Source organism: Amphiprion ocellaris, chromosome 8 (assembly GCF_022539595.1).
Source record: "Amphiprion ocellaris isolate individual 3 ecotype Okinawa chromosome 8, ASM2253959v1, whole genome shotgun sequence".
NCBI lineage: Eukaryota > Metazoa > Chordata > Actinopteri > Pomacentridae > Amphiprion > Amphiprion ocellaris.
Window position 1 is genome coordinate 35,101,800 of NC_072773.1, and position 25,203 is coordinate 35,127,002.

The window sequence follows — 25,203 nt, forward strand, 5'->3', positions numbered from 1 at the left end:
GAAAAAAAAATATGCAAAAACAAGCATTGTATTTGTTATTTATCAGCTTTTATTTATTAAAAAAAAATAGTTTTGCTTTTATAAAATGGATCCGTACAAATACAACAAAAGTTTCTTATCGAGTTCACCTCGGTTTTTGTGTCTTTCTCAAAAAGGCTTTTGTTATTAGACGTGTTCACGCAGCAGCAAGATAAAGTTAAACACTTCATCATCTCAGGCACATTGAAGACAAACGCTCCCACTGTATAGAACTATGATGGTACAAAATAATATTTAATGCCATGAACAAAGTACACATGTGGCTAAAGTAGAATTAGTTTCTGAGTCCCTGGAAGAAAGCTATGAGGTTGACTAGAAATTCAAAATAGGCCAAAAACGTGAAATTCTGTGGTTTCTCTGGATTTTTTTTACTAAAACTAAAGGTGCACATTGCAAATACTGGAATGGCTGCATCTATCAAGCTATAATTGTGACCTATTTTGAAGTGGAGCCCCATGTTTACCAGCGATACACCACACAGTCTGCACAAAATGATCCATGTTATATAGGATGTCAGTATGAATATGTAACTTAGTAAAAACACTGACATGCTTGAAGACTTTTTGACACAGTAAAACCATAAATATACAACACCGTAGGCATTTTTAGGCATCCAAACGCTGCCAACGTTGAATTTAACAGGGTAAAAAAGGAATCCAATAATATCCCACTATTGCATTCCACTGCTACAGTTTTCCAAAATGTAAACACAAGTAAAATTTAATATAAAGTGCTTAGTTTATAAAGTCTCGTACAAATATTCCTCACGAAATGTGTTTCTGACATTCACTGCACTAGCGTGAAGTGCATCGTATTATCCTGCAGCTTTATATATATAGATATACAGTCATGGAAAAAATGATTAGACCACCCTTGTTTTCTTCAATGTCTTGTTCATTTTAATGCCTGGTACCACTAAAGGTACATTACCTGTAGAATACAAGGATCACGAAAAAAAATGGAGCTGATTCCATAATACTTCATGTCCAATCTGACCTGCTTCAGCTTCATTGTATTCCAGGGCCTATAAGAGGACATTTCATGTCATCAGCAACACATGCAAAGGTCTAGAGTGGTTTCCTGCTGACATTCAAGCTGTAGCACAATTCAGAAGTTGTCAGCTCTCACATAACGCCAAGATGCATGACTGCAGTCATCAGAAACAATGGTTATGAATCAGTACGAACTCCTGTGTGGATCATGTGACTAAAACAGACAAAAGAAACCATGGAATCCTGAAAGCTGTTTTTGGAAGAACAATGCCATAGATACTGATGGAAGAACTGAAGTGATTTTGGTTATTATCAAGAAAACCATGGAAAATGTCTGATATCAGCTCTGAAATTAAATTTTTATGAGCTATTTTTGCTGTTATCGTTGTATTTGTCCAAACAAACTTAACTTTAGTGGTACCAGGCGTTAAAATGAACAAGAAATTGAAGAAAACAAAGGTGGTCTAATCATTTTTTCCATGTATGTATATATAAACACCATAACAGTCGTTCCCATGAGTCAATACGAGGCTTTCAATCGTTCTGATCTGCTTTGCTGCTGATGCAAACAACTGGCCGAGTCCCTCAGCAGGTAACACAAGATTGTACCACGTGTTTGGCTTCAAATCTCCCATTACGTCCTATTTTCTTAAAAATATGTAATAAAGAATGATTGACACTCACACAGGCTTTTTCTTTTCACTCTGTTTGGACTTGGATCACAATACTGTTACCCTGAGCAGAACTGGAGTGGAAGCTCCCTTTCATTATTACTGTTTTTATTTGCATTCTACATATTCTTTCATTATTTTATTCAGATTTCTGTCTGAAACGGTGGCTGCTTTAGTGCTACTTAATACTTGCAGCACTGATCTTCTCTAGGTGTTTCAAACAGAGCCTCCTCATACCTGCTCAGTGGTATTAGAGCTGTCCTCTGTGCCTGTGGTGGAGGCTGGAGGAAGCAGCGGTGAAGTGAGGTTCAGGTATCCCTGCTCTGGTGGCTGGTGTGTGGAGAAAGACGCCCGGGTGCCGTCCCCCGCCACACGGTCGCCCTTCGCACGGCAGATTGCGTCCAAGATATCCAGCGGGTCACAGGAGCCTGCTGTCAGACTGGTGATACGACAAACCACTGATTATTACAAATTACAAACATCCGCCAACACATTAATTCAACTTTAAAGCTGCTGTACCTTAGCGCAGACGTATGGAGGACGCCGACCGAGCGACTGTCAGAGGGCAGCACTTTTTTGGCATTCTGTTGGACATTTGAGCCATTTATCATCAACACATTGAGATTTTTTATCACAGTAAAACCAAAGACATGTGAGCAGCTTTACATGAAGTTAAGTGACTCCTCTTAGAGATGTGTTTGGTGCTACCTCCAGGCTGTAGAACGACTGGACGTTCCTCAAGGCGCGCTCTAAGGAACTGACTTGATTGGAGAGCTTCAGAGTTCGGTCCTGCAGTTGTCTGTTTTCCACCTCTAACACGTTGACCCTTGAACAGATTCATGTTCAGACTCACTCACAAATTTAAAACAGTTGACAGGTCAGGATATAATTGCGGGATTTTTTGTATCATAGTTGACATTTGTGCTGTTTTCAGGCCTAAAATCAACATGACCGCCTGTAACCAAACACCACATGGCATTTTTACAGAAAGATTCTTCTAAATATTATTGAGTAATATTGAAATTGAAGTTATTTCTAAAGATATTGTAGTAAACCTGTTGACTACTTTATATTAAATAACTCAGAAAGCCTTGGAGTCTGGCCAGTCTTTTCTTCAGGAGGAAATGACATCATGTGGAGCAGGTCATGTGATCTGGAATTAACACACTTCCTTCAGAGGTATTTTTGTAATGGGTAACCTAGTGGAAAGTGATTTCTCGCACACAGATACAATTTGTTATTTTCCATATAAAAGTTGATATATTGCCAAAAAAGAAATATCTGTCATGATTATCTCAACTTAATAAAAAGAACACAATCAAAACTATTTCTGAATCAGCTCATTTTATTATTGATGAGCTAATTAGAAGGTGGTTATTAAATTCTGATGATTATTTAGTCGACTTTTAAGTGATATTCAGTTATTATTTATTAATGATTGTTTCCATAATAAATAATTAAGGAATTTGTAAAGACATGATCAAAATGAAAGATATATCCCATGGACCTCAAAAGTCCCTCAATTATATATTGACCTAGACAATTTTTGAGTCATTTTGGACAATTTTCTTGTCATTTTCAGCAATTTTTGTGTCATCTTGGATCATTTCTCGTCATTTTCGGTCAGTTTTGTGTCTCTGGGATAATTTTCAAGTCACTTAGGAAAAATTTCATGCCATTCTGGACAAATTTTCAGCAATTATGGATCATTTTCAAGTCATTCTGGATGGGTCAACGTATAATTGCGGGACTTTTTGTATCATAGTTGACATTTAGTGAAATCCAGTATTTTTTTATTAATAAGCGATTGTTTCCATAATAAATAATTATGGGATTTGTAAAGACATGATCATAATGAACATGAAAAACGTTAGTTTTACTTTTAATAAAAATGTATGCAAGATATATCCCATGGACTTCAAAAGTCCCTCAATTATAGATTGACCCATACCCGCCGTGTCCTTTATGTCCTAAATCATGTGTAGAGACATGATATTTACTGTAATGACAATTTAGGCTGACAACAGACACATTGTTGTCTTGTGGTGCAGTTATGAGGCAAACGTAGATCAAACCCCATGAGGATGGTTTTACGTTTATAATAGTATTCATTAAATACAGCAGCTAAACTTGAAGAAAATCACAGTTGTGCATTCAGCAGGTACATGTGTGTAAACAGTGGATTATTCCAATACCTGTGTTGGACTGTCGAGGCGGTCCTCATGCCTTTACTGCCCATTTCCTCTGCCTCGCTTATTTTATGCAACAGTTCCCTCTTCTCTTCCAAAAGCTTCTCATTTTCCTCCATCACCGTATGAATCCTCTCCTTCTCCTAAAAGCCAACAGGGAGAAGACAAGTGGGAAGAAATACAGAAAACTAAGAGATTAGAACATACTTTTCCAGCACAAACACCTCTTGAGGTATATTTAGAAGGGAATGGACTCGAGACAGCATGTTAGTGACCTTGTGTGAGAGGCTGGAGGCCAGCAGCAGGTCGTTCTCCAGTTTCTGGATGGTGCAATCCCTCTGAGCCGTCGCCTTTAGAAACAGCTGTTTGGCCTGACGGAGCTTGGTCTTGTGCTGGCTCTGCTTTTCATTGTACTTCCTGGTTGGTGGAGCAGAAGACATCAACATGAGGAAAAACAACAACAACTACATGTTCCTTAATTAGTGATTATACTGTGGATGTTTTTTAAAATAACCTTATTTATATAGCACCTTTAAGAACAGCGTTCACAAAGTGCTTTACAGTTAAAACATGCAACATGCACAATCAAACAACATACAGGAGACAAGTCAGAGCAGTCAATTAAAATGAATAGTAAAAATGATAATAAATTAAATGAATAATTAGGTAGATTAACAATCATAACAAACAAGTGAACTAGACAGTTTGAAAATTAAAGAACAAGATTGAGGGTTAAAAATAGAAATCAAAAAGTTAAAGAATTAAAAAATTAGGAAGACGACATCACACCAAAGAACCAGGCAGCTAAAAGTAAAATAAAACCAGAAAGAACATCTAAGATAAACAGGACACAATACAAAATAAAACACTACAACTAATTAAAGTTAAAAGTAAACTTCACATTAAAGCAAGTTTGTAAAAGTGGGTTTTCAGAAATAATTTAAAAGAAGTTACTGACTCTACAGACCTCATCTCCTCAGGCAGGTCGTTCCAAAGTCGAGGTCCTGATGGAGAATGCTTGGTCACCTTTAGGTTTAAGCCTCGACTTTGGAACGGCCAGAAGGATCCACCTGAGGATCTGAGGCTGCGAGAAGGATCGTACGGGGTCAACAAATCATAAAAGCAGCTTGGGGTGAGACCCTGGCGAGCTTTAAAAGTGATCAGTAAAATCTTAATGGCCTTGTTTATTTTATAACACTGCACACTGTGTAAATATTGGTGTTATTTATGTCTTACCTGACATGCGCATCACATTGGAGGAGAACCTGTTGCAGCTCCCCCTGCAGTCTTTCACTCTCCTGCTGACAGGCCACCAGCCCCTCCTGCAGTCTGTGGCTGGACTTCTGGCTGTCTTTAGCCTGGAGAATGCATAATATACATACATTTACACTAACATTACAATGGCACTAAACATTTTCTAAATTACTGACAATAAACTGCCATGAAGGCCCCAGCCCACAGCCAGCAGGACCCCACAGATCCACTACCAGTGTTTCAGAATCAAACATCCCAAGACACAACCAGAGGACTGCGTCGAAAAGTGGCAAAATCTGCTTACATTCAGCAAGGTTAAATATCAGTTTTGGTGATGTAAAAAGTTGGGTAAATCTAATTTTCTTAGTTCCAAGGCCTTTTAACTTCCCGTGAGTGATTACTGTTTTGGAGATTCAGAGAATGTATAAATGTTCACCGGTCAATAGGGTTCATCAGGTTAGAATGCAAGACAAGGTGTTATCTTTTTCTCTTCTATTCGTAACAGAAGTTAGACATATACCAGCATCTCTATATATATGTGTGGTTCTATAAACAAGAAATAAATAGAAAGAAGAAAATAATCAGTATGCAGTATCACAACACTGCCGTGACGCAACAAACCAAAGAAATCAAATCACGTCGCTCAACGGGCCATCTGCAGCAACAAAGGAAAACTATGTAAACATACAACTGCAACGGTCATCATCAACCTAAACAAAAGCATATTCAACCTACCTGTAAACGCACGCACACAGAAGTGACAGCCAACACACCAAATATATGTCTGAACATTAAACAAACACTCTCTTCTGAACCTTCCACCAACATAGAAAGAGAGGGCTCCTCTGCAGAGCAGCAGAGTGGCCTCTGATTGGCTAATGGCTTAATTGTCTGTTAAGCTTGCCTGGTCCTGTCCTTCTTCGTCACAATTATGATTGACTACAGCTGGTGACTCCTCAGAGCCAATTTAATTAGGGCATATTTAGTCATTAGACTCAGCCACAAACGGTACAGTTGGAAAGTCTAAGGAGCTTAGCACAAATCTGAAAAAGCAAATCAATGACTTAAATAAGTCAAGAGAGTCACTTGGACCCATTTCAAATCAGCTACAAATCCCACAATTCAACTGCGTAAACGATCATTTGTGAGTATAAAGTTCATGCTACAGTTGTGTCACTGCCACAGTCAGGAAGAAAACACAAACTATGACCTGCTGCTGAGGGACAATTGATCAGGATGGTCAAGAGTCACCTTAAATCACCAAAGAGTGACTGCAATATTTTAGAAGCTGCTGGAACACAGCTGTCAGCGTTCACATTTAAGCATGTTTTACACTACCATGGGCGAAGTCGCTGTTATACAAAAAAGATGCACTTTTCTAGAAGGGCACCTTAAGGCTCAGAAGTTTGCTGCTGTTCACATGTAGAAAGAAAAGGACTTCTCACCAAAATACGTGAGAAGGTCTTTCTTTGCTTTCTCTGAGGCCATTGCTACAGAAGTACTAAGAAATCAATTGGTCACTGTGGGATCGCTTTGAGGTCACCAGGCTGCAGGCCAGTGGGGAAGAGATGACACTTCGACAGTTCCTGGACTACTTTAAAAATGAGCGTAAGTTGGAGATCACAATGCTTTCTCAGGGAGTGTCCATGCTGTATTCGTTTTTCATGCCTGCTGCCAAACTTAAAGAGAGGCTGGAGCTGCCGATGACGGAGATTGTGACTAAGGTGTCCAAAAAGAAGCTGGGCAAAAATGTGAAAGCCTTGGTGTTCAAGCTATGCTGTAACAACTTTTCAGATGAAGACGGGAGGAGAGAAAGTTGAGGACTTTAACCCCAAGAACACCACACCTGTGATGAAGAGGAATATCTCCATATCCTTCAGTGTGTGTGTTTGCCAAGACTGCGTACACTGATACATCACACAGGTTGCAGGAATTTACTGGATTGCAGCAACTGATTAAAATCTCAACACAATTCAAGATTAGAAGTTGAGATGAAGTGACAGTGGACACAGAAAGGACAAACAGTGGTGTTTTAGATTTAAGCTATAAGCACAAACATACAGCCTCATGGTCTCATGGTTGTTTGAGTTTATCGAGAAAACAAATGGAGTCAAATTCCTTACGAACACAAAGGTGTGGCCATAACCATAGATAACACTGTGAATGTGGATGTTGCAGCAAAGAAGCTACAAATTGTAAAATGTTTCACACATGTATTCAAATTGGCACATCAGAAGATCCACAATCAACAGAGATTCCAGGTGGCCACACAAGATTAGTCTCTCCTTCTGGTCCTGAGTTATGGCACTGACTATTGGCCAGAGAAGGTGTGATGAAAACATTGGTTTTGGAAATAAAAAACCTTTCAAAACGCATCAAGAAAATCTCAGAGAAAAGCCACATATAGACTGCTAACTTACTAATGGATTTAAGCTGCTGTTTACAATTAAGCAACTATTTTGAAATGATGTGTAATTTTCACCTCAAGCACCCAAACCTTTGCGGTACCAATGACATCTGATGAGCTGTTGCACACCCTTCCTCACCTCCTCTCTGGCTTTGCGGAGCTCAGTTTCCAGGATGGACAGACGGGTTTCCAGCTGCTGAACACGGTGGCTGAGCTCTGTGTTCGCCCTGGTCAGTGAAGCCTCCTTCAGCCTCAGGGATCGCACCAGCTGCTGCAGCTCCTCCTCACGCTGCTCCAACAGCTTCCTGAGAGAAGAAGGGAAGACAAGATGATGCAGGGGGGTCAGAAACAGCAGGTGACTTTAATTTGGAGAAGAACTGTGCCCTGAACTTGAAACTTGTTGATTACTGTTGTACTATTACTACAGGGACCAAGACAAATTGGGCAGTGTGAGCGGGCCTGCAGTTTGTGTGACCTGGTGATGTGCTCCTCCTGCTGCTGGGCTCTCAGGGCTGACAGGGTGTCAGACAGATCCCTGCTGTCCCTCTCCAGGCGGCTGCTCTCGCCGGCCCGAGCTTCCTCCACACGCAGCTGGTGCTGTGCACTCTTCAGCTGCTGCTGCAGCTCCAACACCTTCAATCACAACAGAGCCACAGGCTTCACTCGGTGACAAAAACAAACATGAGCACTCGACCTCCCATCCATTTCAAAAGCAGGACAGGATTTTTTGGAAAATCTTCTGTAGAAATAGTCTATAGTGTCTGCAAATAAGAATAAAAAAGAGTTATGCAAATGGAAGCAAAGCAAATGTTCTGACATCTTTAAACACCTAAAAATCACACCCCTTTCTTTACAAGCTAAAAAGCAACTGCTTCTTTTACATGTTGAAAATTCAGGTGAATACACATTTTTTGAAGGCACAAGGGCAAATCAGCTCACAGAAAGCGTATTCCATTAAGGGCTCACTCAGAGTGCAGGTTTCCCTGACTATTTGAACTATAAACAGACTCCAAACAAGAAAACAGGAACTGTCAAGTAAAATCATCTCAGGCCTTTATCACAATTTCAGCTTAGTCTGGTGGTCTTTGCATGAATTGGCTTTAGTAAACCTAAAATTGGCAACCACAGACAACCAGTATGACAGCTCTGAGGTTACCAACCTAACTATGTGGAAAGGTTGTAATTACAAGCCAAATATACACTGATTAAAAACAGAGTTTCAGATTAACACCAGGTTAGATAAAAGTCCTACTTTCCACCACTGTGGTTATCACAGTAGCTGTCTGTGCCAGTTAGAGCGGCTCTAATACAGCTTAATGATCATCAGTCACTACCACAATGCAACCACTTGAAATCTTAACCGGCACACTCTCAAAAAATGTCGCAAATGCAACCATCTTGGTCGCAGTCTCGAGCCCTGAAACATGTTGATTTCAGGTCTTGTAGTTTCAGATCTTCATCTGTAATACTGTAACATAGAAATAGTGGAACTGATCCACCCGTGGGATCACCAGGTGTTGCAGCACTGACCTTCTTGTCAGCAGCAATGAGCCGTGTCCTCTCGGCCTGTAGGTCCTCCTGCAGACTGGTGGTGGCGCTGCGGTTTGTGCAGCTGCGTGCCAGCTCCAGCTCCAGCTCTCTGATTTTGTGCTGCTGACGTTCACATTCAGCCTCCTGAGTCTGAACTTTCTGCTCCACCTGGACCAGCTTGTTTTGTACCTGTTTCACTTCTGCACAAAGCTGAAGGAAGCACACAGGAAACACAAAGCATGAACACTAAAACAAAGGCTATGCTACCAATATAACAACTAAATAAATATACAATGTGTGCGTCTCCTGTAGAAGTTTATGTTCGAGTTTCACATTTAGTCATGGTGATTAGCATTCAGAGTGAAGTCAATGACTAAGAGTGTGACTGAGATGATGATTAGGTGATAAATGTCAGAAGCATTCAGGAAATTCCCAGTGTGCTGCAGTTAAATACCAACCTTGAGCTTTTCCTGGTCCAGCAGAGTATTGTGTCGCTTCAGGTCCATGCTCTTCTCCTTCTCGTAGCGCAGCTCTCTCTCTGCTGAGGTAAACAGGCTCTGGGCCCTCTGCAGGTCCTGCTTCATCTGTTTGGCCTCCTCTGCCTTCTGGCTCAGCACTGAGTCTTGGGACTGAGGATGGAAACAAGTCAGTGTGGGAATGTTTATGCTGAAAGGGAACAAATACAGAAGGATACAGGTAGCAGAGTGTCCCCAGCTGTGACTTTTGTGTCAGTTACGAATCATCAAACCAGTCCAATGTGCGTCCTATAATTTGATGAGGAGTCAAATTCTGTTAAATGAAACACTGAAACAGGGAGCCTTGGAGCTTTTAAGTTAATCATCGGCTTTGATAATGAAAAAGAACCTAAAAAAAAGTTTGAGTTTTGCATTATTGCCACTTCAGGCAGCTCATTGATCTTACTTCTTCAAATTATCTATCAGATTCTCTATCACCTAAAGAATAAAGGTCTATTGCAGCTGCTGCAACATCAAAAGTAAAAAGAAATTGGAAGCTAATAACTAGTAAACTGAAACTCAAAAATACTGCATTCAAAAGAGACTGTGATTAATAGATTTTGAAACAGCTTGGCTCCTCAGACATGTCAGGATGTGCTATGATCTAAAGTACCTTGATGCGTGCCTGGGCTTCATTGACCTGAGCCTGAAGGGCCATTTGGTGCTGAGAGGCCAGCTGCCGCTCCTCCCCGAGCTTCATCTGCAGACGATTCAGCTCCTCCTTCAAACATGAAAGCTTTTATCACAACACAGCACACACGTACGAATCATATATGACCATAGCAGTGGAGAATCCATGTCTGTTGGCCTTCGTGTACAAGCAGGTTAAAGAAGAGGATCAGTTGCATCCCTCTCTTACACCCTGTTGCTCCAATTTTGTAAACATCTAAACAACTCATAAGCAACAGTTATACAGGATGTTTTCTGATATGAACCTTTTTTTGAAATCAACTCAAAGGCACCAGTCAAGTTACCTGACCAAAGCTCTCATCTTTCATTTTCTCCGCTGGACTGAGTCTAGATTCTACGTGAGCTGCGTGGAGTTCAGGCTTCTGGCTGCTACTAAGTGCTTCCTTTGTGAAGGATTGCTGCTCTTGATGCCACTGGAGCTGCTTATTGAGGTGCTGTATCTCCAGCTCCAGTCGCTCTCTGTCTCCCTCAGCCGCCAGCTTCTCCTGAACACTGGAGCTCAGCTTGGCCTGGAGCTCAGCGGTCTGTAGCCGCTCAGAGGACGTCTCATCCCTGGAAAATATGCACATATATGCAAACAAAGTGAGCTCCAATGTTCCAGTATTATCTTGCAAGTGGCTAACGGAAAAAAGAGATATAAGTTGCAGCAGTATTATCCTTCGTAGCAGATTGATTATGCTCATTTTGTCGTTTTCTTATATATGATTAGCAAATCTTTTTATCTGACAAAGTTACTAAGGGTGATTGTTTTACCTTGCTGACAAGTTACTAGTTCACCCAAAAGACAAAATAGAACCACACAACAAATGTAACATCATATATGAAATTCTGTGTAAATCATGCAAGAAAATCTACATTGGAGAAACACGAAGAGCTTTCAGTATAAGAACAAAGGAACACCAGACAGAATGTGAAAAAGAGACCACAGGACGACTCACAAGAACACAGCAAGAAAAAGCCGATCAAGAAAACAAAAAAATCAGCCATCAGGGATCACTGCAAGAGATATAACCACATTATGGACTGGGACAAGGGGAGGATTTTAACATTGGAAGCCAACAAGCACAGAAGGTGGATAAAAGAGGCCACAGAACTCAGAAAGCAGGCCATTCTATGATTCCATGAACCGCGACGAAGGGGCTACACCCTCTAACACCTGGAACTCCATCCTCCAGACACCATTGGATGGCGAGGGGCGTGGCTGATCTGATAGATTTTGACGGATCTGTCAGACCGGCCACCTGATAAAAACGACACGTCATCACGTCGGAAGACTGCAGACTGAGTTGAAACATGTCAGCAAGGTAAAACAATCACCCTTACTAACTTTGTCAGGTAAAAAGAATTGCTAATCAAGTACTATCCCTTCTCTCACGACATGATCTATTTCAGGGGTGTCAAACTCATTTTAGTTCAGGTTCCACATTCAGCCCAATTTGATCTCAGGTGGGCCGGACCAGTAAAATCACAGCATAATAACCTATAAATAATGACAAGTCTAAATGTTTCCTTTGTTTTAGTGCAAAAAAGCACATTCTGAAAATGTCCACATTTAAGGAATTATCTTTTTACAAAACATTATGAACAACCTGAAATTTTTAATGAATAATAAGTGAAATTTCAACAACATTCAGCCTCAGTTTATCATTTACACATTACAACTTCCAGATCACAGAGTGTCTACAAAGAAACAAAACATTTAGTCACAGCTATCTGGAACTGAACATTATAGTAGTTTACTTTGTGATTAAAAGAACCAAAAGTACGACAAAAAAACAAAACAATATATTACAAAAATAAGACACAAAATGACAAAAAATTAAACAAACGATATAAAACAAAACATAAAAGAGACTAAAAATTTGACAAAAGTTACAAAGCGGCAAAAAATGGACAAAAAAATTACACAAAACGGCAAAAACGATACACAAAACAACAAATAAAGCAAAACACAAAATGACAAAAATAAGACAAAAAAACACAAGCAAGACGAACAGGAAACATAAAACGACAAAAACATGAGACAAACAACAAAAGTCAGACAAAAAGATACAGAAAAAACAACTACAAACAAGACAAAATATTACAAAAATGAGACACAAAACGACAAAAGAACGATGAGCAATCTAGCATTTTACTTTATGATCAAAATAACTTGTCATGGTCTAGAAATTATTTTAAATTTATAGTTTTACTAATTTACAATCTGCAGTTAATGTCTTCTCTGTAATTTTTACACTTTGAGGGCCGGATTGGACCCTCTGGTGGGCCGGTTTTGATTCCAGGGCCGCATGTTTGACACCCCTAATCTATTTCACCCACATATCCCTGTAGTTTTTGCTGTGTGAGATCTTGAACTGAAAACAACCTTAGTGTATCGTGGGCCGTTTGGAGGCGGCCGAGTTCAGCTGTCAGCCGGTCAACCTGCTCCTGCAGCTGGTCCACCTGAAGCCTGTTGTCCCTCAGGTCCTCCAGGGTTTGGCTACTGTCCTTGTAGCGCTCCAGCTCGTTCTGGAGTCTGCTGTGGGCACGCTCCATCTGGGCCACCTGACAGGAAGAGAGTTACAGAAGGAGACAGAGAGATGGTGAGAACCTCATGTTGGGAGTGTAAATGTCAAAATAATGCAGGCTGTAGATCCACATCGATGTATTTATGTTGACATGTGGTCAGATTTATTTTGATATGCTGACAGTGAATCTACACGGTTTTCAAATTGACCTGTTTTGATGCGACATATGCATCCAAACTTTGATCTGTGCAGGATATTTAAAAACACTTTAAATGCATTTTTATGACATTTTCAATTCTACCTAAATTCTTCCTCTCATTTATAACCATTTATCCCTGTAGAAAGAACTGTCATGACATTTTCATCGCGTTTTAAATGACTTATGCACGGTGTAAATGACTGCAAGCAGAGAAGTAAACAAACCTTTTCCTCCAGAACTGCTTTTTCCCCTTTGACTTGGGTGAGGCTCTTGATGAGTGTTTTCCCCTGTTGGCATTCTGTCTGAAGACTGTTCACCTCAAGTCTCAGCTTCTTTAGCTCTTTCTCACCTATCTGCAAAGCCTTCAATTTAGAATGCGGGAGAATAATTTAGTTAGTTTGCAGCTTTGTAAATATATTTTCAAGTATAGCAATAACCACATTTCACAGACTCATGTAGCTGTGGTGTGCTGCTTTTTCTTTCAGACAGTCATACCTCTTTATCTTTTTTAAGGGCTGCCTGAGCAGCACTGAGGTCCAACTCCAGCTGTTTCCTCCAGTCTTTCTCCTCAGTCAGACGAGCCTCAAGCAGAGCCAGTCTCTCCTGGCTGCCATCTCTCAGGTGCTTCGTACACGGCGAAAACAAAGCGCATAAAATTCATAGGTTGCACTAAACCAAGAATTTGACGTCCAGTGTCTAAACTCTTTGATGTGCCCTAATTAATCTCTGCAGGCTGATTAGGATTAAACTCTTGCACACATCTTACGTTCTATGTACATGTGGGAATCTGAGAGGACAGTTAAGTGAGGACTGGATTGTAAAGCAGACCTAGTTTCAATTCTATAATGTTCTATTGGCGTCCAATTAGAGCTTTTTGGTCAAACTTTAACAGTTTCCTTGCATGTCTTGGTTATATTTATCTGTTGGTGCATATAATACTGAAGCCAATTAAAACTCCTTTTGTTGTTGCATTTTAAGCAGCATTACACCTCTTTACGTACAAGCTTTTAATAATCACAGTTATTTAATTGTAGCTGAGGTCATCACAAGCCATAGTGTTGCCATGTTGATGCTGTAAATTGAGAACATTGGAAGCATTATTAATATTAAGAAGAGTAATTTCTTACCAGCTGTAGGTAGGACTCGGTGGTTTTGACTTCCTCTCCATTCTTCAACATTTTTTCTTGGGCATCCTGCTTCTTTAGCTCTGCCTCCAGGCTTTTGATCTGCATGGCCAGTTTAGATTATTACTCAGCCATTAGACAGGGATGACTGTTGCCAAGACTAAATTATTCTGTCTGACCCCTTCTATATTAAGGACTGACATTAATAAATGTCTGTGAAGCAAGCTTTCTCCACACATCAGGTGAAAATTCACAAAACCAGGAAAGTAACCAGTGACTAATCAATCCACCCTTTATCCGGTTAAAAAAATATGAAGCAATGTTGAACAAGAAGTCAGTCCAGTTCATTTACCCTCCTGTGCAGTCCTTCCAGTTCTCCCTCATGGCGATGCCTCTCCTCCTTGCTGGCATTCTGAGCCTCCCCCAGCAGGGCCTCCAGCTCCTCGTTCCTCTCCTCCAGCTCTTCCTGTCCTTGGCGGAGCCTCTGGAGTTGCCGTTGCAGCTCCCGGACCTGAACGAGCCCATCTTCCACCGCCTCCTGACACCTAGCAGAGAATAACGGCGGTTACAGTAAGACAGAGCAGGTGGGATACATTTGAAACAGCATAAAAGTCTCACACCGTTATCCGTGATGTAGCTCTTGAGGAGTTAATGTATTTACCGTTTGTGAATGTGATCCTTTTCTTGAGTTGACAGGGCAGACATGTTGCTCTGAGGTTCACCACCAATGTCCTTTTGATCCTCTCTGGCCGCATCATTTACTGTCATCTGAACAAACGTGACACCAAACAATGCTAAGGTGCTGCAACAATGTTTGTGACTTTTTATTTTAATAAATAAATTCTGTAAATGCTGACCTGGTCCCTGAGATGTTTCTTCTCGGACTCTATAATGCGCACTCTCTCCCTCAGAGCTCTGTTCTCAGCGTCTAGTCGGTCGTTTTGCTCTTTGGCTCGCTGCAACTTCATCATATCTATGGAGAGAAAACACCAACACCATAGAGATCTAAACAAAGCAAATATTTGACATTAAAATGTGTGCATATTTCTGTGTTGTTTGGTCTTTTGAAATCTGTAATGAAGTTTTACAAATATACTTAACATAAATCACATTAAGCCCAACACACAGAACTTTTTGCAAAGAATAATTCTGCATTAGTCACTTTATGAGTGTGACATAGTTCATATTTGCTGACCAAATTTATTATCAAATCACAGCTAAGTGTGGCGGCTAGCTGTTCTAAGATTCGACTGAACCTCCCAAAACAAGGCCAAGATTCTGTGAAAACCAGTTACCAGTAAAAGGGAAATATTCCTTTTACTAACATAATGATTCATTGTGCTTCTGCCTCATACAATACACTATTGTCAAAGTGCAAATGGAAAGGACATGTGAAAGTATTAGAAAGTCAACTTCCTGGTCAATAAGCATCTCTCTTGCAGTAACTTCTGTCTAAATCGATTAAATCTAAAAGAATAAAAAACAAAAAAGATCATGCAGTAGAGTATAATTAATCTAAACATGAAATGGTTTGTTGAATCATTTTTTATTATCCTTTTAATTTTGTGAATCTCAATGCAGATTTAATATAAGCAGAAGTCAATAACCACAACCCTAAATCATAAAACATAGAAACAATATCCACTCCTACTCCTTCCAAAATGTTCCCACCGATTTCTAGCCCACAGGAATTTTATAATGGTCAGATAAAATTTACACCACTCTGTCTCACCACAGTGTTTCAGTTTGTCCACTTCCTTCCTCAGGTTCTCTACTTCTTGGACTGTTCCCTGAAGCTCAGATCCTGAGATTAGAAGCATATTTTTAATTCTATCACACAGAAATGAGCATTCTGCTAATTATTTCCCTTTGAACATGTTTTTACTGCTGCTAGACATTTCCTATAGCTGGCTTTATTAGCACAATTTCACATACAGAACACACTTATTAGTTAGTTAAGTGAAAAGTAAAGTATATTAAACAAATCCTTGACATGACAGTGAACATCAAGGAACTGGCATTTACACATTTGAACCCTCCTGTTGTCCTCATTTACAGGCACCAAAAAATATTGTTTCCTCGTCTGAAAAAAATCCCAAAAATCAGCAAAAAAATTCCCCAAATTTCTGAAAATTTGCAAAACCTTCAGGAAGAAAATTCCAATAAATCCTTAAAAGTTTCGCTTAAAAGTTGTTTTTTTTAAATTCCCCAAATTTAGCAAGAAAATTCTTGTAAATATTTTCCAAAAATGAGTAAAAATCTTCCCAAAAAAAGCCTAAAAATATCTAAAGTGATTACATATATATCAGTAAAACTTCTAATATTTTCTTTAAGAACATTTACATCCAACATTTTTTTTGTGAATGTTCTTAAGAAACATTTTTAACATTTCTTTTTTTTCCCCACAAAAAAAATGTTCAAAGATTTCCCAAAAATGTTGAAAATGTGGACATCAGAAATTTCCCTGTGTAAATATATTTTTCTCCCACATTTTCAAATTTTAAAATGGCTCAATTTTGACTCGCAGGATGACAGTAGGGTTAAAAGTTGGAAACAACAAGCTGGGTAGTCAACAGGCCAGGGCTGCATGTAGGAAATTCTTCTGTATACTCACAACACATCAACGGATACATACTGTAAGACTTTACAACATACCATTTGGGTCAACGTTGTTGTTTTTGGCAGCATCCAGCTCATTGGTGAGTCTGCGGATGTCCTGATGAGCCATCGTCAGCCTCCTAGACGCCTCCTCCAGGTCCCGTTCCAGCCGCTGCCGCTCATTTCGCTCTTGGGAGATCTCCTCGCTGTAGGCCTGATGTTAAAGGCGAGGCACGGACGGTTAGAGTTGGAGTAGAGCAGCAGAAAAGCAGATCGGTGGTTAGACTGGATGCAAGAAACCCGACATGCAGCTGTAACAGACATGCAATCTGAGATTCATCATCACTGCAGGCTGTAAAGAAGTGGAGGGAATGAGTTAGAGCTTATTTCTCTGCATCCACCTGCATCGACAGACCCGGAGACAAAAAGTATACAAGATATTACCTGTGTCCCGTAATGTGTGTTTTGTTTATTGCGTGTTTTTGTGTTTTGTTTAGCTGATAACCATAGAACAGAGGTGTCAAACACGCTCTGTAATTTTTCCCTCTGAAAAATTACATAGAAGACATTCACTCTCAATTGTAAATCTGTAAAACTATACATTTAAAATAATTTCTAGACCTTGACAACTTGTTTTAATCATAAAGTAAAATATTATATTGCTCATTCTTCTTTTGTTATTTTGTGTCTCATTTTTGCAATATTTTGTCTTGTTTTTGTCTTTTTTTGTCTGACTTTTATCATTTGTCTGTTTTTGTTATTTTGTCTCTCATTTTTGTCGTTTCTTTTTTCTTGTGCTTTTTGTCTTATTTTTGTCATTTTGTGTTTTGCTTTATTCGTTGTTTTGTCGTTTTGTTTCTTTTTTGTCATTTTTGGTCTTACCTTTACCGTTTGTCCATTGTTTTGTCCCTTTGTAACTTTTTTGTCAAATTTTTGTCTTTTTTGTTTTGTTTCATGTTGCTTGTCTCATTTTTTGTCATTTTGTTTTTCGCTTTTGTCATTTTGTGTCTCATTTTTTGTAATATTTTGTCTTGTTTTGTTGTTTTTTTGGCCGACTTTAGTTGTGTTGATCATAAAGTAAAATCCTATATCATTCATTTTCAGATACCTGTGACTAAAAGTTTTGTGCATTTTTGTAGATAAACTGTGATCTGGAAGTTGTAATGTGTAAATGATAAACTGAGGTGTAATGTTGTTGAAACTGAACTTATTTTTCTTTAAACATGTCAGGTAGGTCATAATGTTTTGTAAAAAGTAGTTCCTTAAATGTGAACATTTTCAGAATTTAAAGTTGTGGTTATTTATAGGTTTTTGTGCTCTGATTTCAATGGTGCAGCCCACTTCAGATTAAATTGGGCTGAATGTGACCCCTGAACTAAAATGAGTTTGACACCTCTGCCATAGAAGAAAGAGACAGAAAAGGTTTAAGACGAGGACATGCAACAAAGATTCGACCAGTTATGCTCCTTAACCACAGGCCTGCTGGGACACCTTTAGTAAATGACATTCACAGATGTGTTACTGAAACAAGCAATGTGTCTGCGTTGTAGCGGTCATGTGAAAATCAAGGAACATTGTCAGTGTGGAAAGTATTTCAAAAAGCAGCACCAGTTTGAAAGAAGCCGGTGATGATGCAGCTTGGTTCTTTATCGCCATACCAGTGTTAGTTTTCAGTTAGTATTGGCTGTAAGGAGGAAACCTACAGGGGTAATATTGTGTTTGCTCTGACCAGACCTGCGCAGGCCAAACAGCTTCTTCCAAGAACTCTGGGATGAACACTGCTGAGAGGAAACACCAGTATGTGCAGATTCACACTATATAACTATGAAGCTGCATCTCTGTACATTAACATTATCTTCTCCAAAATTAATCCAGTCTGGGGAGCTATTCCAGCCTGCAACTTAGGGAGGGCAAAATACGCGTCACCTCACCTTCGTCATGCTATCTATGGTCTTCTGTATATCCTCCCTCTGCTGCTTTAGGTCCTGCACCATCTTGTTGCCAATATGCTCCTGCGTAAATGTCATAAAAAGACAGAGATTAACCACATTTACATGGTCTCTGTATGCACCTTGGCTAGTTAATTATTACATTTCCCTACCACTATAACGCTTTTGGACAGCTTAATTTGAAATTTCTATATAACTAAAGGCTGTAAATTAACTGTTTAAGACACAAAAGCCTTAAATTTACAGTCCAAAAGTGGAAATATCATATACTATTCAAAATAATACTTGTATTGTTTTCATTGTTTCACTTCTGAAGCTCGCGGATGTGTGTAGATCAGGCCTGTACCTGGTGGTGAACCTCCTTGAAGCTGCCACTGAGACTCTGACTTTCCAGCCTCCTCTCAGCAGCCTCCAGCCTCTCCAGCAGCGTGACTCTCTCCACCAGCAAGTAAGCCACCTGCTCACTGGGGCTGCTCAGGCCCATCTCCCCGAGATCCTCCTTAGCCAGCATCTCTGCCAGCTCCTTGCTCTGGTTCTCTGGAAGAAAGGGGAGTTTACTCTGATCAGTAATTTCTCTGGCAGGACTATGAAAGAATGTTTAGAACAAGATAAAGCTCTGTTGTCTCAGATTCAGCATAAACGCAGGAAAATAAGGCTTAAATCTAAGGGTGACCGGGCCTTCTCTGTCAGGGACTCTCTGCTTTGGAACGACCTGCCTGAGGAGATGAGGCTCGCCAAATCAGTAAGTTCTTTTAAATCACTTCTTAAAACCCACTTTTATAGACTCTCCTTCAAGTAAAGTTCTCTTTCATTTCTCTTTTATCACTCTCTTTTTTATCCCTTTTAAAATTTTCACTGCTTGTAGTCTCTCTTTCTAACCTCCTGATCTTAATCTATTTCCATCTTTCACTTTCTCTTCAGCTTCTGTCTTAACCCTCTTATGTGATGTCACCCTTTTAACCAGTTTTTAAGTAGCTATCCATTTGGTATATCTTTGTAATTTTTTATGCTCTACCTGTCAAAGCACTTTGTGAATGCTCTTCTTAAAGGTGCTATACAAATAAAGTTATTATTACTATTATTGTTATAAAACACAGTTGCAGTGAGTTTACCTTGTTGGTGTCTGATCTGGTGAAGTTCATGTCGCAAGTGTTCATTGTCTCGCTCATAGTCTGCAGTCAGACACTCACGCTCCTCCAGCAGCCCACGAACATGTGCAACATAGCTCTCCACCTGACAGACACAAACCAGAAATGAAGTCAATTAGCCATCAGTGATACACCGTTTTGAGAAACTGGCATCAACCTGCAAACATTTCAGATAAGTGTGTGATTATTCCATAATGCCTTTTAGTCATTAACTAAAGCTGTTTAACCCTCCTGTTGTCCTCATTTACTGGCACCAAAAAATATTGTTTCATTGTCTGAAAAAAATCCAAAGATTCTGCAAAAAAATTCCCCAAATTTCTGAAAATTTGCAAAACCTTCAGAAAGAAAATTCCAATAATTCTTTAAAAATTTCCCTTAAAAGTATTAGTTTAAAAAAAAAAATCCCCCCAAAAAAGAAAATTCTTGTAAATATTTTCAAAAAAAGAGCAAAAATCTTCCAAAAAAAATCCTAAAAATATCTAAAGTGATTCCATATATATCAGTAAAATTTCTAATATTTTCTTTAAGAACATTCACATAAAAATCAACCAAAATCCAGTGAATTTCTCTGGATTTTGGTTGATTATTTTGTGAATGTTCTTAAGAAACATTTTTAACATTTATTTTTTTCCACAAAAAAATGTTCAAAGATTTCCCAAAAATGTTGAAAATGTGGACATCAGAAGTTTCACTGTCAAAATATTTTTTTTCCCACGAGGGTTAATGAGTCTATACTGTAGCTTCAGAGGAAATGACATGCTTTGAGACTGTATGTCAAGAAACTGAACTACACAAAACTAGTTCAAATAGTCTATGACACTTTTACAATAGCTGGCTAACTTAAAACACCAGAAAAGTGTCTCACCTCCTTCATCTCATTGGCCTGCTGCAGCCGTAGGGTTTGCAGCTCCTGGGTGGCCGACTGAAGCTTTGCTTCGCTGATGAGCAGCTGCTGCCACAGGTGGCGCTGCCTCTCCTCCGCACCGGCAGCTGGAGGCAAACCATCCTCCTGAAGACGCATAGAAATCTGGTCCAGCTCCGTCCACGCCTGAAGATCCAGAGGAGAAACTGAATGGTTTGCTACCAGATACCGTATTTCTCTGTAAAGTGCTGAAATGTTATGTTAAGCTGCAGTTTGGAGGTAAAATACTAATTCACTTATGTAAAATGTCTATGCACTTTAGGTAGTTTAATACAACTGTTTTCCTACTACCTGTCAAAGTCACTTTAAATCATGGTGCCTTGAAATGTGTAAATGTTGTGTATTGAATTTTAACTACATTAAGTAATTCTATAGATTTTAAAATTCGAAGTGTTTTTATAGTACTGTACAGCAAGTTTTTTTAAAAGTATATACTAACCTTTAATGTTAATGTTACTAACCTGCCTGTCTTGTCTTTTTGCTATTTATGTTGTTGTCTGTAAACTGCTGAACAGTTGAATTTCCCTCGGGATTAATAAAGTCTCTCTCTCTCTCTCTCTCTCTCTCTCTCTATCATCCATCCATCCATCTATCCATCCATCCATCCATCCTTAACTTGTTTAGTGTCAGTTAGCTATGAAAGGAAAACTGTTATATCCTCCTTATATGCTACAACACTACAAATTACATATACTTGTGGATTTAGATTAATTTTATTGTCATTCAAGCTATGCGTGACAGTTCACATCCAGATGAAATTACGTTGCATTGGCTCAGATTATACACCCTCTTATAAAACAAGTAAGTGCTAAGATTAGAAAGTTTCTTAAAAAAATAACTATGACAATAAATATAAATACATATAAAAAGTATAAAATAACATTGCTGTGCATTTCATATTGCACAGTGCACATATATAGGTTATACATAATAAATTGCACATGAAATGCTTGCACCATTGTGAGTTTATGAATCAGATGACTTGGGGGAAGGACCTTTTGCAGAATCTGGTTGTACTGCTCCTTACTTCTTACTGTTGCAAAATCAGTGATATTATCTTGATACGGCACGATAGCAAATTATCCTGCTAACTAACAAGAAAAAAATCCACATCACGGCTGCCACTCTTGCTGAAAACTGATCAGTATGAAGGACAGACACGTTGTATAGAGACACAACATCAGCGTGGCGAGCCAGCGCGAAACACCTGTCGCAGAATTCAATACTGTACTTTGTATATGGCTCGTAACCTGAGCAGCATCCATGTAGCCTTAGACGAGGAGCTGTCACTGCTCCAACGACATGCAGCGTATTGTCAGAGGCTTGGTAACAGGTCTCATGTGTCCGTCATTCTCAAACATCACACCAGTTGGTCTATGCTCTTGAGGAATGAACGGCAAAAGCAGGAGTGCCAAACTCATTTTAGTTCAGGGTCCACATTCAGCCCAATTTGATCTCCAGTGGACTAGACCAGTAAAATCACAGCATAATAACCTATAAATAACCACAACTCCAAATCTTTCCTTTGTTTCAGTGCAAAAAAGTACATTCTGAAAATGTTCACATTTAAGGAATTACCATTTTACAAAACATCATGAACAAACTGAATTTTTTTTTTTTTTTTTTTTAAGAAAAATGAGTGAAATTTCAACATTATGCCTGAGTTTATCATTTACACATTACAATTTCTAGATCAGAGAGTGTCTACAAAGGAACAAAACATTCAGTCACAGCTATCTGGAACTGAACATTATAGCACTTTACTTTGTGATCAAAAGAACCAAAGTCCGACAAAAAAACAAGACAAAATATTACAAAAATGAGACACAAAATGACAAAAAAAATTAAACAAATGACATGAAACAAAACAAAAACGAGACAAAAAATTTAAAAAAAGTCACAAAGCGGCAAAAAATGGACAAATGACAAAAACGATACACAAAAGAACAAATTAAGCAAAACACAAAATGACAAAAATAAGACAAAAAAACACAAGCGAGATGAGAAGGAAAACACAAAACGACAAAAACATGAGACAAATGACAAAAGTCAGATGAAAAAATACAAAAAACTAAAAATAAGACAAAGCATTACAAAAGCGAGACACAAAGCAACAAAAGAACAATGAACAATCTAGTATTTTACTTTATGACCAAAACATCTTGTCATGGTCTAGAAATTATTTTAAATTTATAGTTTTACTAATTTACAATCTGTAGTTTATGTCTTCTCTGTAATTTTTACATTTTGAGGGCCGGATTGGACCCTGTGGAGTGGAACTAGTGGTATTTTACTTCCTGGAATGTATTAGTCCTCTGATTGGCTTCATCAATATATACACACTTTCTACAAAACAGGAATAAATACAACATACACCGCTGCCGCATGAGGACATTTAGATCATTGTTGATATACTTCATGATGTTTGTTTTTTTTTTGTTTTTTTTAATCTATGATACATTTATTTTGTTTTTTGAGTCAAGAAACATAATCTTAAGGGTGTTTTTTATGGTTCAATTGCACAAAGTGAAGACATTTTTAAATCCAGAGGGACATAATGAAGAGATTTTCATGCAACGTTTTGGCCCTCGGGCCGTATGTTGGCCACCCCTGGGCTAAAGGATCAGACGTTTACCTCAACCACCATCCTAGTACTGGTGAATGTCAGCTGTGAGTGCAGGATGTATTCACTCCAGCAACGACTGTAGCATGTAGATCATTAATTTTATGATAACAAACTAAAATTACCAGCAGATATCATGCAGACAGTGGACAAGAAGCCTCTGAGAATAACAAAACAATGTCACAAGCTGTGCATTTCAGGCAACGAGCAACATATCTTACCTCTTCGTGATCCATTTTCATTTAGTTTGGTGAAAGTGCATCTGTTACTTATTCCTCAGTGGTGAATATCCTGATCCCAAACTGCAGTTCTGTCTACATGGCACCCAACAGAAAGCAAGTCGGTTTGCAATAACACGTTACAGATCTGCAGATCCTCAAACTTCATCTCTCCCATTGTTGTTGTAATCCATCCGTGACAACAGTCCTTGAGTTTTGCTGCAAAAGAAAAGATGCTTTAGAACAATGCTGTCAAGTCATGTTAAGACCTGAAGTGACAAACCTGGAGATTATCCTAGCTACCTCAGCCAGGACAGGCTAGGGCAGTTTAACAGCTGAGGTAGATTGCATTACCTCAGGCCATGCAAAACTTCAAGCTGATTAGCTGCCTCGTAATCATAAAGATTTTAATATAAGCAGTAAAGGGTAACAGCTCGACCTTTCTCAGAAGCCTGCCTTGCAGATTTGCATTCAGCAAAAACCAAAACAAACTAAAACATTATACTAATTTCTTGCAATGTAGACGGTGATGCTAGCTTTCTGATGAGTGACAACTTTCACTTAATTTAAAATCAGCCTTCGTCCGAACGTTTGCTTCCAAAATGTCTGACGAGGAGGAGCAAACGAGGCTTTTTGTAGGACAACAGCCACTTGCATTCCTTCTCAGAAAGCTGTAATATGCACTGTGTTGTTGTGAACGTTGTGTTTGTAAGCTTGTCAATAACCCAAACTGACAACAGTGAGCACCCGTAGTGCCCGCTAGTTAGCAAAGTTAGCTCCAAAGTTAAGGTAGCATACTTTACGTTGGAGCTAACGCTAGCTTGCTAACGGTAGCCACAGCTTTTTTTTTTTTTTTTGCAGCAACTGGTGCAGCCCGTAAATATGTCGCTATGATATCTGAAGACTTCTGCTGAACTTCTCCGAGGTGGCCAAGCTGAGTTTACAGTGTACAGTTGAAGTTTCACTCACCTTTCAAAGGGGAACAGGGACAAGAATGCCAAGTGCCGAGGACAGGCGTGGCGGAGAGAATTGGCTTCTACTGGCGCCTAGGCAACGGACTGTACCATTCAGGATACACGGGGGGCAATCGATCATAGGTCGCAACCACCTAGTGTTTTAACCCCGTAAGACTAATAAGACTAACTAATAAATAATAATAATAATAATAATAATAATAATAATAATAATAATAATAATAATAATAATAATAATAATAATAATAAAATTTTAATTTAATTTCATACATTATCTTTTATATTTGCATAAATATTCTCCTGCAATGCGGTATTTATAATATTAATAAATGTATTTATAATGTGCTTTCAGTCAAAGTGCTGCATGTAGAGATAAAAACAATAAAAAACAATAGAAACAGATAAAAACTGTCTATCTATCTATCTATCTATCTATCTATCTATCTATCTATCTATCTATCTATCTATCTGTGTGTGTGTGTGTGTGTGTGTGTGTGTGTATATATAATATAGAAAATAAATTAACAGCAACAATAATTTAAAAAAAAGATATATTTTTTGCAACAATGGTTTTTACAGGATTAAATAAAAAATAATATAGCTGTTAAAACAATTGTTGTAAATGACAGCAATTTTACATGACTAAAAAAC

The 25,203-nt window shown here is 38.8% G+C and overlaps 1 protein-coding gene across 5 annotated transcripts; it reads right to left on the minus strand.

The window, feature by feature from the left end:
• Positions 1 to 26: 26 nt before the first annotated feature.
• Positions 27 to 24,655, minus strand: ccdc30 (coiled-coil domain containing 30). 5 transcript variants are annotated; one of them, XM_055012837.1, is made up of 28 exons: positions 24,548 to 24,655; positions 23,582 to 23,797; positions 20,681 to 20,863; positions 19,780 to 19,900; positions 19,014 to 19,204; positions 18,650 to 18,730; positions 18,422 to 18,496; positions 16,776 to 16,932; positions 15,853 to 15,924; positions 14,978 to 15,093; positions 14,782 to 14,888; positions 14,473 to 14,665; positions 14,124 to 14,222; positions 13,492 to 13,620; positions 13,221 to 13,358; positions 12,656 to 12,834; positions 10,572 to 10,839; positions 10,211 to 10,318; positions 9,541 to 9,711; positions 9,083 to 9,292; positions 8,028 to 8,185; positions 7,692 to 7,857; positions 5,128 to 5,249; positions 4,167 to 4,308; positions 3,898 to 4,034; positions 2,411 to 2,528; positions 2,222 to 2,286; positions 27 to 2,141 (listed from the first exon to the last, which is right to left on the minus strand). In XM_055012837.1, exons 2-28 carry the CDS (start codon positions 23,600 to 23,602, stop codon positions 1,934 to 1,936), a joined length of 3,735 nt encoding a protein of 1,244 aa, XP_054868812.1. In that variant the 5' UTR covers positions 23,603 to 23,797; positions 24,548 to 24,655; the 3' UTR covers positions 27 to 1,933. The 5 variants fall into 5 exon arrangements, with proteins under 5 accessions (XP_054868812.1, XP_054868813.1, XP_054868811.1 ...); XM_055012838.1 differs by having other exon boundaries at positions 13,221 to 13,349; positions 18,422 to 18,499; XM_055012836.1 differs by having other exon boundaries at positions 18,422 to 18,499.
• Between the last annotated feature and the right edge of the window lie 548 nt (positions 24,656 to 25,203).